The sequence below is a fragment of the Toxotes jaculatrix genome, chromosome 2 (assembly GCF_017976425.1).
Source record: "Toxotes jaculatrix isolate fToxJac2 chromosome 2, fToxJac2.pri, whole genome shotgun sequence".
Taxonomy (NCBI): domain Eukaryota; kingdom Metazoa; phylum Chordata; class Actinopteri; family Toxotidae; genus Toxotes; species Toxotes jaculatrix.
This window is the reverse complement of record NC_054395.1, coordinates 18557632-18572113: the sequence shown is the minus strand read 5'-3', so window position 1 is coordinate 18572113 and position 14482 is coordinate 18557632. Positions and strand designations below refer to the sequence as shown.

The 14482-nt window shown below is 41.9% G+C and overlaps 1 protein-coding gene across 5 annotated transcripts in view; it reads left to right on the top strand.

Annotated features, from left to right (window-relative positions):
- The window catches only part of LOC121189564 (neuron navigator 1-like), a 78175-nt gene that overhangs the window by 44992 nt on the left and 18701 nt on the right, over positions 1 to 14482 (top strand). For all 5 annotated transcript variants that reach the window (XM_041049866.1, XM_041049856.1, XM_041049847.1 and 2 more), the window contains 2 exons: positions 9988 to 10126; positions 13880 to 14183. In XM_041049866.1, the coding sequence (XP_040905800.1) occupies positions 9988 to 10126; positions 13880 to 14183 (443 nt within the window). The remainder of the gene's footprint in view (positions 1 to 9987; positions 10127 to 13879; positions 14184 to 14482) is intronic.

The following is a 14482-nucleotide window of genomic DNA, read 5'->3' as shown; positions in this document are numbered from 1 at the left end:
TTTTTTTCTCATCTTTTTCTGTCTCTATATACCCACTCTTTCCTTATCCCCAAAATTGATTGAAGAGATGGTGCTTGGCCTCTTAAGTACCATCAGCTCACAGACCACTAATCCAGTCCAGTGTGCACTTGTAACATCTAACTGCAGTGTAGAAACCAACTCCTGCCTTCTGTTCTAATCTGGGAGATTAACTCATCATCAAGTGGGCTGGAATTAGTTGATTAGCTGTTGTCACCAGAAGAGGACCACAGAACTGAATGCATATCAGGGAAAAAAATAATCTGGCCTTTCTGCATTACAGTGCCTTTAATTTAATTTATGGGTCTGTGCCATTTGTCCTGAGTGAAGCATTTGGTAGCCGTGTTGAACCACTGCCCTTTTTGTTCATTTCATGCTGACATCATGGTTCCTCCATCTGCTATATGTGCATGACTGTGTGTGTGTGACAGTGTTTGTTGTAGTGGGATAGTTCCCCTTTTGGCACATTTGATAGTGCCTTAAACATCAACAACATCCTCATTACTGTAAATTGATACCAAACGGTCAGTGTTCGATTTTTCTGTTAATATTAGGGATTCAACTTGAGTCAATGCAAGATTTTCTCTTTCCCAGGACCTAACAGGACAGCTGTGTCGTATTTCACTCAGTTTGCTGTCTGTGTTTTCTTGTGTTTGTTCTGATGTGTTTCAGTGACTGTGCGCTCTAGCAGGATATGACTGTTCTCATCTCTGCTCTCCAGACAGCTGTCTGTTACTTGGTTTATGTTGCTCCAGGCTTTGTTACTTTACTGTATTCCGTTGATCAAGAGACAGCTGTCAGAGGAACTGTTTGTGCATGTGTTTGCTCTTTTGCACATGTTTTTCGGCACCGTCTTTCGCACAGCTGCTTCAACTTAAGAGCAACCTGGAAGAAGCGTGCTTCATTCAAAAGTGGTACCTCCCTCTCTTTCTCTTCATACTTTTCCTTCCCTTTCGTCCTCTCGCTGGTCCCACTCTTTTCAAACCAAAACATCCCCCGTGCGCCGTTAATTCACACAGCCGTTAAGTCAGCTGACATGTCTGGAGGGAGGCCAGGGGTAATTCTACCCCAGGATCCAACCCCTGTCCTGGGCCTCTGCGTGGTGGGGTTCCCCTTGCAAGCTCTTCCCCGGTTCTTAGCCCTTGTGTTGGGGCTGGGAAGCGCTCCACACTGCAACCCAGCCTGAACTACTTATGAAGGTGATTTAAACAACTATTCCACCTTGTCCCAGGAGTGCTGTCCCTCTTCTGCTTCCTGCTCTCTTGGAGTTAAGAAAAGGACTTTGGCGGTCAAGGGTTATTGGGTCAAACTAGAGTTCTGCTGGTCAAAACTTAACACGCTCAGACACTTGTGTTCTTTTGTGAAATCTAACACTCTCTGATCCAGTTTGTCATTCTGTCCACATTAAGAGCGTAAGTACACTTTGTGGAGAAATTGTTAAGCAGTTTTCTCCCCTTCTTATTCAGCTTTATTTTATGTATAGATTCAGAAGGCATTGTTTGTATTGTGGCTGCAGTCAAAGACCTGGAGCAGCCTTGGTTGGATTCAGGACCAGTAACCTTTCAACTTTAACCCTGTTTGAGCCAAGTAAGAAGAAGACAAATTCAAAGAAAATGGTGAGGACAAAGAAGAATATGTTTCTGGTTCCTCTCAAGGAATCCTCTGTGCACCTCTCTCTGCTGTTTGCCTTTTTGGGGCTTACAGTATGAGAAGATCAAGATGACCCAGTGGGCGTCAGCATGATCAACAGTCATACAATTTTTGGTTCCAAGAGTATTTCACCAGTCTAAGTTCCTTATATGCAGGTTGGAGCCTTTCACTGTTTTGACTGTCCTGTTTCATTTCACGGGGCTGAAATAGTTCAGAGCCAAGTCGAATCTGGGCTGCAGTGTGTTGAACTCTGAACAAACTTCATCCATCCACCCTGGGGAGGTCAGGAGGAGAGAGGAGATTCAGAGACAAATTTGCTGTCTGAGGAGAATTTTGCCAAATCTCCTCTCCTTCAGCTGTGCACTTTTCCCCGTCCACCTATCTCCACCTCCCCCACATACAGATAAAAGAGGGGAAAAAAGAATTTTACTGACCAGGATTCCTTATGCGTTTGAGTGCCTTTTCAGTGCTTTAACTTTCCACCCAGAAAGCCCCAAGCATTTGTAGAATGTGTCCCCATCCTTGTGAGGGAAACTTGGAAGAATGATGTACCTCAGTATTCTTCCACACACCTTGGAGCCAGTAATAAGCAGCCTGGCAGGCTTTGTGTGACCCTCAGCGGAGCAATGACATGGGCAAAGCCTCCATTCCCAGCAGCTACTAACATCACACAGCTAATTCAAGTTTCACTCTAGAGGACGATGGCAATTCAGTGCATTTGATGTGTATGTGTTTCTGTGGATATGTGTGAGTGTGTCCTAAACCCCCAAGCCATTGCTGTCAGGGTTATGGCTGTCAAAGGCACAACAGGGTTTCTCCTCTGTGATGGCCATTTAGGGATGTGACTCCCGATTTCCCTCCACGGACTCACATTCACACACGTGTACACACGCATACACACACAAACAGCACCTCTAGCTGAGGCCCCTGGCCTGCTCTGATCCTGGTGGCAGATGGAATTAGTAGTAATTATGAGCTCATTAACTCCAGCCTGTTCTGTAATCCCCTGTAATGCCCAAATACTGCTGTGTGGTGTGGTGTGTGTGCGTGTGTATACGTACCATGTGTGTGTGCACAAAAGACTGTCCAAGCAGCTATCACACATTGTTCCATTTCACATCATGGAAACAGGACAGAGAGGAAATAATAAATAACATGGAAGAGGAAATTAATTTGTTGAGCGTGTACCCAAAGGCAGGCTGCCTGCACAATCTAGTTTTTAATTGGGTCTTGTCAACGATTTACTACAAGTGTTTAACATTACAACTCAACAGAGAACCTGTATTGGGTAGCTAATTAAAAGCTATTTTTAATGACAGATTTGTTGCTAATTACTCTGTAAGTGCCCCAAGACAACAACATGCCGAATCAGTAATTTATCAGTGAGACTAAATGTCAACACAACATGTATATCAGTGTTTCTTTGATAAGAACAAACCGTGACTCCAGAGAGCAGCAGATGGCTGGGCTGGTACTTTATTTGAATAAGCAGCTAAAACTACATTTGTAATCAATCTGGCAGCATGTTAAGTATAATAACAGATACTGTAGGTAATATATACCATGATCACCACAGCTACAGTATGTCTGCAGTGGTTGGATATTCTGGCCATGTTATGTCTGTACTGGCCTTATGTGTCAGTGTTTGAGGCTTTCAAGATATAATACAGACTGGGCCTCCAGAGGGAATTCTTACATAGCCCTATATGGTGTTTCAGTGATGGATAATCCTATGAAGAAAAAACAGCACCTTAAAAAAATCAGCGTGACCTTCAGACGGTTTTAAATGCTCATCCCACTATTTTGATAATATTTAAATCTCTTCAATTTCTACTCCCCATTTGACTGGAAAGTAATGATTTTACTAGGACGATCTTCTGATGCTTATAACCCACGAAGGTGATTCACAGATCTGTGTGTAGGAGTCATTGTGAGTGTGTGTTTGTTTCCTGGTGATAAGCTGTTGAAGTGGTCCAGGAACCCATAGTGTTAGCCATCTGTGCTCACCAACCACACTCGCACTTTCTTTCGATTTTATCAAGTAAACGACCAGCTGCATGTATTTGATGGGAGTTCATGCTCATAGTCGTCATGATGTTTATTACACAATTTCTTACTCTACACAATGTACTATAGGCAACTATATTGGAGAAAAAGAAACACTGGTAAAGGGTGTGGCCGGTCATGCTGCTCTCCTCTGCAAATGAGTCACTTTGTTTAGTGAGAGTGTTTGTGGACGTGTGTTTACACCAGTGTCACTGTGAGAAAACAGTCATCCCTGATGGGTTTACATCCTGGTTTATGTGTCCAGACTGCAACTTGTAGAAGATGTTAAAGCAGTCAGCGTTTTGTAATGTTGCTTGTGAAATGTTAATTTTCCTTTTTATGGTTTATCTCTTTTTCTTGAAATTTTGTCTGTCAAACTTTCTGAGCATAATAACTAAAACTATTTAGGCTTCCATACACCTGCTGTAACGTGAAATATAGCAGTTTTATGGCAGGATGGTTGGTATAGGAGTCTATCTTAGCTGCATTGTTTTTTTGTATAGGTGGATGTGTTTTTGAGCTGATCTGAGATTTCTCTGCAAATACTCAAGTGTACGGACATATCCACAAGCACAAACAATGCACCTCACCCAATTGTAATCTCTTGTTCCACTTATAGTCTCACATATTTAGTATTAAGAGAATCTAATGTCTTCAGCAGCCCTTTCATATGTGCCCCCTCCGGTTTCTGAGCCGGCTGCCCAGTGCCAGCCTGGCAGCGCCCTACTTTCCATTTGCCTGAAAAGGCATCATGACAACCAGGAACCCGTCTGATTTAGCCATTTTGGGTTCTGCCATGTGACACTGTGGATTTTAATAGGAATGGAAAGTTCCTGTCCACTGTGAGACTGCAGAAACACTTTCCATGCATTTACACAAGTGAGAGAGACAGTGTCCAAATATCAGCCTGTATAAGACATGTTTAAGAGAGACCTAAGACCAATTTTTGCAAAAAAAGAAAAAAAACTGACATAAAACAGTGGAAATTTTGAATAAAAGTTGAAATATTACAAAAAAAAGGTTTTGTACTTGACTAAAGTACAAAACCTTGTGCAAAAGTTGTCATACTGATAAAAGCAAAGTACAGCAAAGTATGATGAAAACAATCTTATGAAATTCATCATGATGTAGCTGCTGATTGGCGAGATAGTTTAAGGTGACATTACTACACATTCATAATCATTTCACCTTGCTGGCAAAGCGACACATCATTAGATAACAAGATTGATAATGACATTATGCTCCTTCTTGCTATTGATCTGTTGTTTAGTGGCAGACTTCGCATAAGTGCACTAACCTTCTCCATAACTTCACTATTGATCAGGTAATTACTTAATTGGTTTTTATCCTCTGAGTGTAAGACAGTAACCACCATCACTGCCATCTTCTAACAATGCAGCAAAGTCGAAAATCATCTGGTTAGAATTCATCCTCCAATAGGCCTTCATGCGGTTTTAACAAATGTTTGTTTAGATGGAACAGCTTATCAACCGATGCTGTTAAGTCTGCTCCCTTTGGCTGGCAGGACTCCAACTCCCATCAAGCACTGCTGTAAAATACCACAGGCAAAGATGCTTTGTCTCTGTAGTGGCTTTTTCTTCCTTCTGGATCTACTGTATTTCTCTCACTTTCTTTTTCCCATCCCTCAACGTCAGAGAGGTCACGAAGAGGAGAGGAGAGTGCAAAGCTCTCATAATGAGCAGCAAAAAAAGACTGTCGAGATCAAAGCAATTGGCTCCATAGTCTCACTAGTGGAGGAACACAGAAGCTTGTTAATAAAAGCAGACTATTTAGCTCAGCAGCAAATATTCAACTATTCTCCGGATAGCTCATGAGGCTCAGTGTTTGTGTTGGTGTTCCGGTCCTCTCGGCAGGCTGAGGAACAAAGAAATCGTGTCTCTGTGAAAGGAGGATGTGGTGTACATTTACCACCGTGACCTTTATTAATCCAGTAAATGAAAGAGAAATATTTAAGCCATTTCAAATATTCTGCAGCTTGCTTGAAACATTCTCATTTTCTGAGAGATGACGAAATCTAAGTTTACTCTGGACAGACGACAGAATGCCTCACTGTGCCTTTTTCTTTTCGAGGTGCAATTATGATGCCATGAGTGAGGACAGAGTAGGAAGCCACTTGTGTGCAGCTGGCTCGGGGTGACAGAAAGCACAGTGTGTCCATGTGGCATACTGTCTGCCTGGTTGGATGCTGCATTTTGCACATGGTGCACTGGGGAAGAAAAAAAATTGGTCAGGTCAAGGTGAAGAATGAGTTTAATCAAGTGCATCTCAGCTTAATTGACATTTATTGCAGCCTAAATCAAATCACCATTGATATTCATTTTGCTCATAAAATTACAGTCGTCAGGTGCCATTTTTCAGTGTCTGGATGCTTTCCTTCCAGCTGTGTTAACTTGAGATCAGGTCTAAAGTCACAAAAAGAGAATGAAATTTAACATCCATAAGCGCCCTATATTTTAATGGCATCATACATTCGTGTCATTTCATAAAACAATAATTTCATCCATTACATCTTGACTGTTGCTGGCATGAGATGCAGCTTTTTCAGGATGTATTGAAGCGCTGTAGCTCACTGGTGCTGGCTTGCTTTTTAGAGGAAGCTGTACGGCTGTAGGTCGGGCTAATTAAAATGAATATATAAATGTCACGGGGAAGTGTCTTGACTAAAATGGTGCACGCTGTGAGATAGTAGCTAATCTGCAAAAGGGGTGATGTGGATGAATTAGGCTCTAATATTATCCCTTAGTCTCTGCAGCTGCTGCTAAAGAATGAAAAAGATGAGGCGGAGCGAGGAGAGATTATAGCGGGAGATTTCAGCAGCTGCTTTTAAAGGAAGGATGGAGAGAATTGAGGGAGAGGAGGATGAGAGAAGTTGGTGGAGGTATAGAAGAAGAGATGAGAGACAATCCTATTTAGAGAGTGCATCACGTCCTGAGAAGTTGAGGAGGTTCTCTATGTGTCATCAACAGCACTTTAGCTCTCTCTTTTCCATGCTTGTCATTTCAGTTCTTTCTTTTCTCCCCACATGCCACTTCACCCTCTTCTCTTGAGTATCCTCATGTTTCATCGCCCTCTTTTCATGATCAGTCTTCCTTTTATCTCACCCAGTAGAGCTGATGGCGAACTATAGGAGAAGGATCTGGTGCAGCTGGATTTTGGTCAGCACCAATTGAGGATATCATGTTCTGGCAGGGAAATCAGAAAATTCTTTTGTCAAGCAAAGACCTTTGGAGTGACTCAGACAGACAGACAGACAGACGGACAGTGTTTCAAGACCTTCAACAGATATTGTCTAGAATCTTTTGGGACTTGAGAAAAGATTTCCTACTCACAGAATTGAGTAGTGTGGGTCGTTGAAGTCTGACTGAACATAATTTTGGCCGATCAAAGCTGAAGGCTGTCTAACATGCTGCCAAGTTGTACTGAAACTCACACACATACACGCAGATAAACTGGAGTACTGACTTATGATGCCTTATGTTCCTCTTGGCGCCCACATTGTCTCAACTCTCATTTACTTGTTGAGTCTCTGAGGCGTCTTTTGGTCTCATCTAAGCAGCTTCAAATGGAACGTCTCTCCTTGGCCTGAGGGATTTGGCATTTTTATTATAAGAAGCTAATTTCATTTCATTTTCAGAAGAATCAAAAAACAAAATACAGAATTTCTTCTTAGTGATTCAAATACTTGATTTTCTTTTTTAAACATCCCCTACGAGTTGATATCAGTGATAAATTTTAGAGTCCTGATGTTTGATCCCTGAACTCGTCTCTTTTTTCTTTTTTTTTTATGGATTCTTGTTTTTACATCTGTTTGCTGAGTGACAACCAAACCCTGCAGAGACAGTGTTTGTACTGTTTCTTATCAGGCGTTAATTATTCATCAGAGAGGGCATTATCCTTCACAAAAGCACCAGTGGACACACAGGTAGCTCTGAATAACAGAATATAAAGACACAGGTATTGCTCCAGAGAGGTGCTGATGGTTTACCACAGCTGTTTCCCAAAAGGAGGTTGATCTCCCAGCAATGGGTTTGTTCAGTGGAAAATGAATGGCACATGCACACAAATTTGGTACAAATAAATTGCCTTTGTATTACTTCAAAGCTTATTAGTTCCTTTGTGCATTTTTTTCCAAGGAAGTGAGGAGAATAGAAATCTGGTATAAAACAGGAATCCAAGAACATATTTTATATTCCCATTACAAGATTTTTTGTACTTGTTTTGAAAAGGTTTAAATGTTTTAACATTTCACATTGAGCCAGAAAGTGTAGCTTGGCTCACTGGATGTGTCTGGCCCAATCTTAAATTTGCCCTTAATCTTAGTCTGGCATATAGACAAGGGACACGCCATGACAGCCACTTCAGACGTAAAATCTCGTCTGCTCTTTTTTGTGTCTAAGATATCCACAGGCGAGACAGGGAGGGCTCTTTCTCCCACCCCCCCGATCCCTGCCGTCAAGTGCCCCAGGGTACAGTGTGACCCATACAGGCACCCAACCGGAAGGCCCACACCACTTTCTCTCCTCTCCATCCTCCACTGTGCCACAGTATATATGACCTCATTAGGCAAACCCCGCCCTCTTAACTTACTTTACAGTATAGTATGATATCAGTCTAACCTATTGACCCTAATGAGAGAAAAACCCAACCCCCTAACTTCCTGAACATGACCTATTTAATGTATACAGACAAATGTGCACCCACATACCCAAATACCTCACACATCTCTCTTCTTCTCTACCACTTCCTCATTGCATTTTAACTTTGTATTTAGCAGTGGCAGATTTGTACCAGATGTATATGATTTGATCTTTCACATTACTCTAGATATAGCATTGGATATTGCTGAGCTTTAGACTGGAAGTGTTCAGACACTGAACACAACCAATTTGTTAAAGGATAAATCCTAACTGAATTTTCACTTGAAATCACGCAGGCCACACAGAGAAATCTAAAAGCAGATAATGAAAATAGGCACCATTATGTCTTGCAGCCACTAGATACATGAGTAATGAACACACGTCACACATTTTCTCAGCTGAAAGAACTCACACAATCGTACAATGATCTAATTGCTGAACAGGGTGAACAAGGACACCACCTTTGAGATGTTTTAAGATTAAAAAGAGGTAGACAAGATGGGCAGAGATAAAGATAGGTATAAAAACAGTCAAGTACAACACTTTCACAACATGTTTCTGGGAAGGCACTGAACATCTTGGATTGCTAATATTCAACTGTGTCAACATTATCCAAGAGTGCAATTTTGATTTAAGAACGATGTCTGTTAATGTACCTGCTTTAGATATATAGAATTAACCAGTACAGAAACACCCCAACCTGTTAATGTCAAGATTTTCAGAACAAATGTTCTCAGAGAAAAGACAGACAACTGAGCAGATGTGTGGCAAGCGGACAGACTTCAGAGTCCTGGCACAGACTCCCCTCCTGCAATCACTCGTGGGCGCATGCATCACTGTATATGTTCTTTAGTGCTATTTCTGTGTGTGTGTGGGTTGAGATGATGTCAAGAATGCTCTAAATTTCAGCAGGTTGTTGCAGTGTGAAAGTTAGGTAGTTAGCAGGCAGCTTTCTAAATGAGGTCTGTCTATGAATATTTTATCAAAAGACAAACTGGAAGACATGGAGCTAAGTGAGGCAATCACTAATGTAACCGAGCAGGTGGAACTTGGGTATATCATGTACTGAACAAGCTTGAGGAGATATCTGAGGTGGATTACTTAGATATTCTTGGGTGGCATGTGATACTTGATTGATCCCTGTAGAAATGAGCTGAATTAGTTGCTTGATTGCACTGGGACTCACATTGACCAGTTGATGGAGACTCCCAACCACTGGGTTTATACTAATATCTCTAGTTCAATAACAGTCTTGTATTTAACAGTGAGAAGTTGTTTTAAAACTGATAAAATTATATTCTTGATCACTAATGACAGTGTACATTATCGTAACCATCTATCCTTTTCTTTTAACAATTTTAACTGTTCATCCATTACTTAATATCTGTTTGAACTGCATTATCAGTTACTTTTAGCTATTTTAATCACTATCTATTACTTTTAGAAACATATTTTAACTGTTTATCCATTATTTTCAGCTCTGTCTGTTTAGCTAACTATTTTAACTTTGTATTTAGCAGTATGCAGAAGTACTCTGTGAGGTAACCAAATGGAAACCACTGCTTTAATATGTGAATATTAGCTTACACATCTTCTTTGTCATTGTTTCTTTCAGTTGGGATGAGAGCAGCTCTATCAGCAGCGGTCTAAGCGACGGCTCAGACAACCTGAGCTCTGAAGAGTTCAACGCAAGTCCCACTCTCAACTCCCTCCCCACCACTCCCATCGGCTCCCGCAGAAACTCAGGCATAGTGGTGAGTAAGACACACTTGAGCATACACACACAGCTGTCTGACACAGATGGGTCAGCCATGTGTATGTTGGATACAGTAGTATTGATTAAGCTTTTAATCCAGTGAGGTATTGATTAGGTGTTGAATGATGTGTCGTACACTCTGGCAGTGCACAGAGGACACACAGACACACGTAAATACACACAACAGGTAGCAGGACATTGGTATCAGAGACAATGCCTAATTAAGTATTCTGTGCACAACCATACCATTTATCATATCACATCAGTGATCAGTGTTTTTGCTGCAACACACACACACTGCATGCAGGAGAGCTGCATTGTTCCACAAAGCTCCCTTTTAGTCTTTTGTCGGGTGTTTCAGAGCAGTGCTAAGAGCTGAATTTTTAATCCTAATCGGGCTCATTTTGGAGGTTTTATAGGAAAATACAGTCTGAAAATGATCAGCTAGTGTAACGGTAGACCTGGCTGCTGGTAACTGATCTACAGTTATCTATATAAAAAAAAACAGGAAAAAAACATTCATTACACCTAAAATCTTATACATTCGCCACCTGATTCAGCTAATCTAGGGACTGTGGGTTTGGCACACTTCAGAGGTATAACTAGTCTGACTGACTGCAGTTAGGAACAACTGTGTTGAGTGATTATGTTTGTTCTTACAAAACACTGAAGTGCACTGCAATACTGTGGTCTTGAACAGTCTGCTGTGGGAATAGGAGGATTTAGGACTCATGACCTCAGTGCTTCTAAAATCCTGTCTACAGCTCTGCTCGAGTTTCTTTAAGATCCATCTGTAGCTGTATGGGTTCCAGACAGTGTGTGTCTGTGTGTGTCTCTGTGTGTCCGTCTGTGTCTGTGTCTGTGTCTGTGTCTGTGTGTATGTGTACGTGTGTGTTTTCCCAGAGTGTCTGATTTAGGTCACACCTCCACAATGTGCTTTATGTGACTGATTTTAGAGGGAGAGAGACAGCGAGAGACAGACGGAGTTAGAAAGAGGGGAAATCAGCGTTACCATAGCAACCAAAGCGCAGGGATGCTGAGTGTGCGGGTCTTTGTCTTCTCCCGTATATACACTGAAGGACAGGTCTAGAATGTGGCCATCTGCACACACACACAGACACACACACACAGGGCCATCTGCAGTCCTGCATCCGGGCCAGCGAGCTGGAAGAACCGGGGTGCCTCCCTCCACGCCTAGTTGCAGGAGTCATAGCAACCATTACCCCCCATGGCATCATTACCATGGCAACCAACCATCACATCATCATGCAGCCGACATCGTCTAATACACATGGCTCCCTGTTCTCTCACCATTCTCAGCTGATGTTTTTCTTTATCGGTTTCTCTTTGTCTTCGTGTCCTGAAGCTGTTTCTTTGTCTCTGTTCTTTCCTCTGTATTAAATGTTCCCATTTTTGCTCCTGTTGATTTTATTTTCCTCTAAAGGCAACTCTGGCTTAACATCCACTCCTCTCCCACATGTTGTATAATATACTTAACATGGGTATGAGGTTGAAGAAGAGAAGGGTAATGAAGAAAGGGGGCACAAAGGAAAGAATAAAATCCAGAAAGTGGTGTGTGTAGGTGGTACAAAACCCTGGATTTCCTCATATCCACATGGAGGTGGACCAAGTACTCAAGTTAATGCACCTTGTTTTCCCAGTACCTTAGAGTATATACATGTGTCTCCCTATCTGTCTCACTGTCTGTGTGTATTGTTATCCATGTTCTGTCACGGCTATCTGGCCAGATGTGTATCTCATCCCCCCTCTGTTTCAATAATCAGGGAATGTGTGTGAGGAAATGACAATGTTTTATCAACAAGGTCTGGTCAGGCAGGACACACACACACACACACACACACTCACACACACACACACACACACACACACACACACACACACACACACACATACCTCCTCCTCATGTGATGTGAACCTGCCCATGGGGTCTATTGGTTTTAATAAAAAAGGAATTCAGCATATGAGTCTTCATGAGAACCACTGGGTGCAGTGTCCTGAACTGGTGCACACATACACATGCAGAGACACACACGCCCGGCTTCACATTCACACACCTCCTGATGTATTGTGTAACTGTCTGTCCCCTGCAGAGGGGAGTATAATCTGCTTCTGTGAAAACTAGTTATATCCATCCTCGTGTAGTCTCCCCTAAACACTCACACACAATTATACAGGCATTGTGTGTTGCATGTATTCGCCACATACACACACAGAAGACCTTGATTCAGTGATTATCACATTTCCTTCTATTTAACATTTGGCATTCTTCCTTATTGGATGATTTTTAGGCTGTGCTGTCTGTTTCCTCTGTGTAGGTCAAGCGTGTGTGAGTCTTTGTGTCTGATCTAATATTTGTGTGATAGTGTGTGGTGTGTGTGTTGGTGTGTGGTACATATGTGTGTGTTTGTAGGGTAGTTTCTCCCCCTGCTGTCTCTGTCCTCTTCTCTTTTGAAGTGTTCAAACAGAGCATACAATAGGATTTAGACTGGGGAGATGAGACATCAGTGACTGAGTTTTTAGGTTTACTGGGTCAGACATGTTTTTCTGCTCAGAGGGCATCAACATGAGGCAGAGTCTGAGGCTCCATCTGAGTCCACACACCTCATCAGATGTCTGTTTTCCAAGCTGTGACCCATAATGAACACTACAGAATTTAAGGGATTTGCTCTGTTTTTGCTTAAATGATCCAATGAATTGTTCCACTGGATCATTCATCCCAGAGTCCCAAGCTAACTCTGTGACGGGCAATGAAACTAGGTTTTAAGTAAGAAAAAGCTGTATTGTTTAGGCGGGATTACATGCATGTAGTAAAAGTACAAAACAGTATAGTTCTTAAAGTGGGACTCAAGTTGGATTTAAAAAATGTAAATTTAATTTTTAACACAATAATTTAATAATTTTGTAATACATTTTAATTTTATAATAATAATCTTCCTAGTGGCATTTCTTACCTGTTATATATTGTTATATATTGTATGTGCTGGAGCTTTGACCATGTGCGCTGTGTGAAATAGGTCTGATCCAGTAACAAAAAGTGGTTAAAGTGTGCACATGTAGTTTGGCAAAACAATCTCAACTCAGTGTCCTCTTATTAGCTTTTTTTTTCTTTTAGTTTTTAACAGAATCATATCAGCACATGAAGTTTACTCAGAAGACAGATTTGTTGACACGCAAGTAGCTGTTATGATTTCATCCATAGCACTTAGATTAAGCTTAACTAATCTCTACCTTTCGCTAAAGCTTTCCTCTAACTGCTTCACAAAAACAAAATGGTAAAGGAAGTCATGCTCACATGTACCAAAACCACATTGGGACATGTGCTGAACACAAAGATCTGTGTAAACATCCTCAGTTTTGATCAACATGTCAGTGACAGAGCAATGCTGTGACAACGCTGTGTGGAAGAGTCATCCCATTTTACTAACTTAACAATAAAAGCCACTTGTAGTTTTGTGAAAAAAGCTTATTTTATCTCTCTCCTTGTCTCATTCTTTAGCAGCCATGGTGCCATGATGCTCATGCTCATGCTTTGTTTTTCTAGTCTGCTTTTAAGACTGTCAGGATATACTAAAGAGTCACCTTAGATTTAGATAAGCAAGGAAAACCACCACTGCAAAGCAAACAACTTACCAGAGACATAGAAGTAAATATTGTCTCCATGTTTTCAGACGCTCACACACTCACTTTCTTAGTAGTGTCTCTAAGCATATGTCTGTCTTTCTGTCTCTAGATGCGGACAGATGCAGAGAAGAGATCTCTGGTGGAGAGTGGTCTCTCCTGGGATACTGATGATACCAAACCCAGCCGCAAGAGCCAGGGCAGCAGCATCTACGATACGGGGAGTCTCAAGTCAGAGTCAGCCAATAAATGGAAAAAGACAAGGCCGCAGGGGGAGGGGCTAGAAGGAGGGAAGGGCGAACTGAAGAAACCTCAAACCCTGGGTCAAGGGAATTTGTTGAAGAAAGGAAGAAACCCACCTGTGGGAGTCACATCCCCGATCACCCACACCTCTCAGAGTGGGCTGAAAGTGGCAGGTAAGTGGAGAGAAACACACACACACACACACAGACAGACGGTGAAGTGTAATATATATAGCTATACTTAAAATGGTTTCATAACCTGAGCAGACTGACACATTTCTCTGGCTGTCTTTTAATATTCCCTTCTTTCTGGCAGTCCCACACCCACACACAGTCACAGACACACTCTCTGTCTTTGTCCCACACATTCATCCACAGCTGCAGCCCACCCTCTGGGCCTTTAAAAAGTGGTGCCATGTATCAAACGCCCATCACCACCCACTCCCTTCCTGCCAGCCAACCCCACACACAGA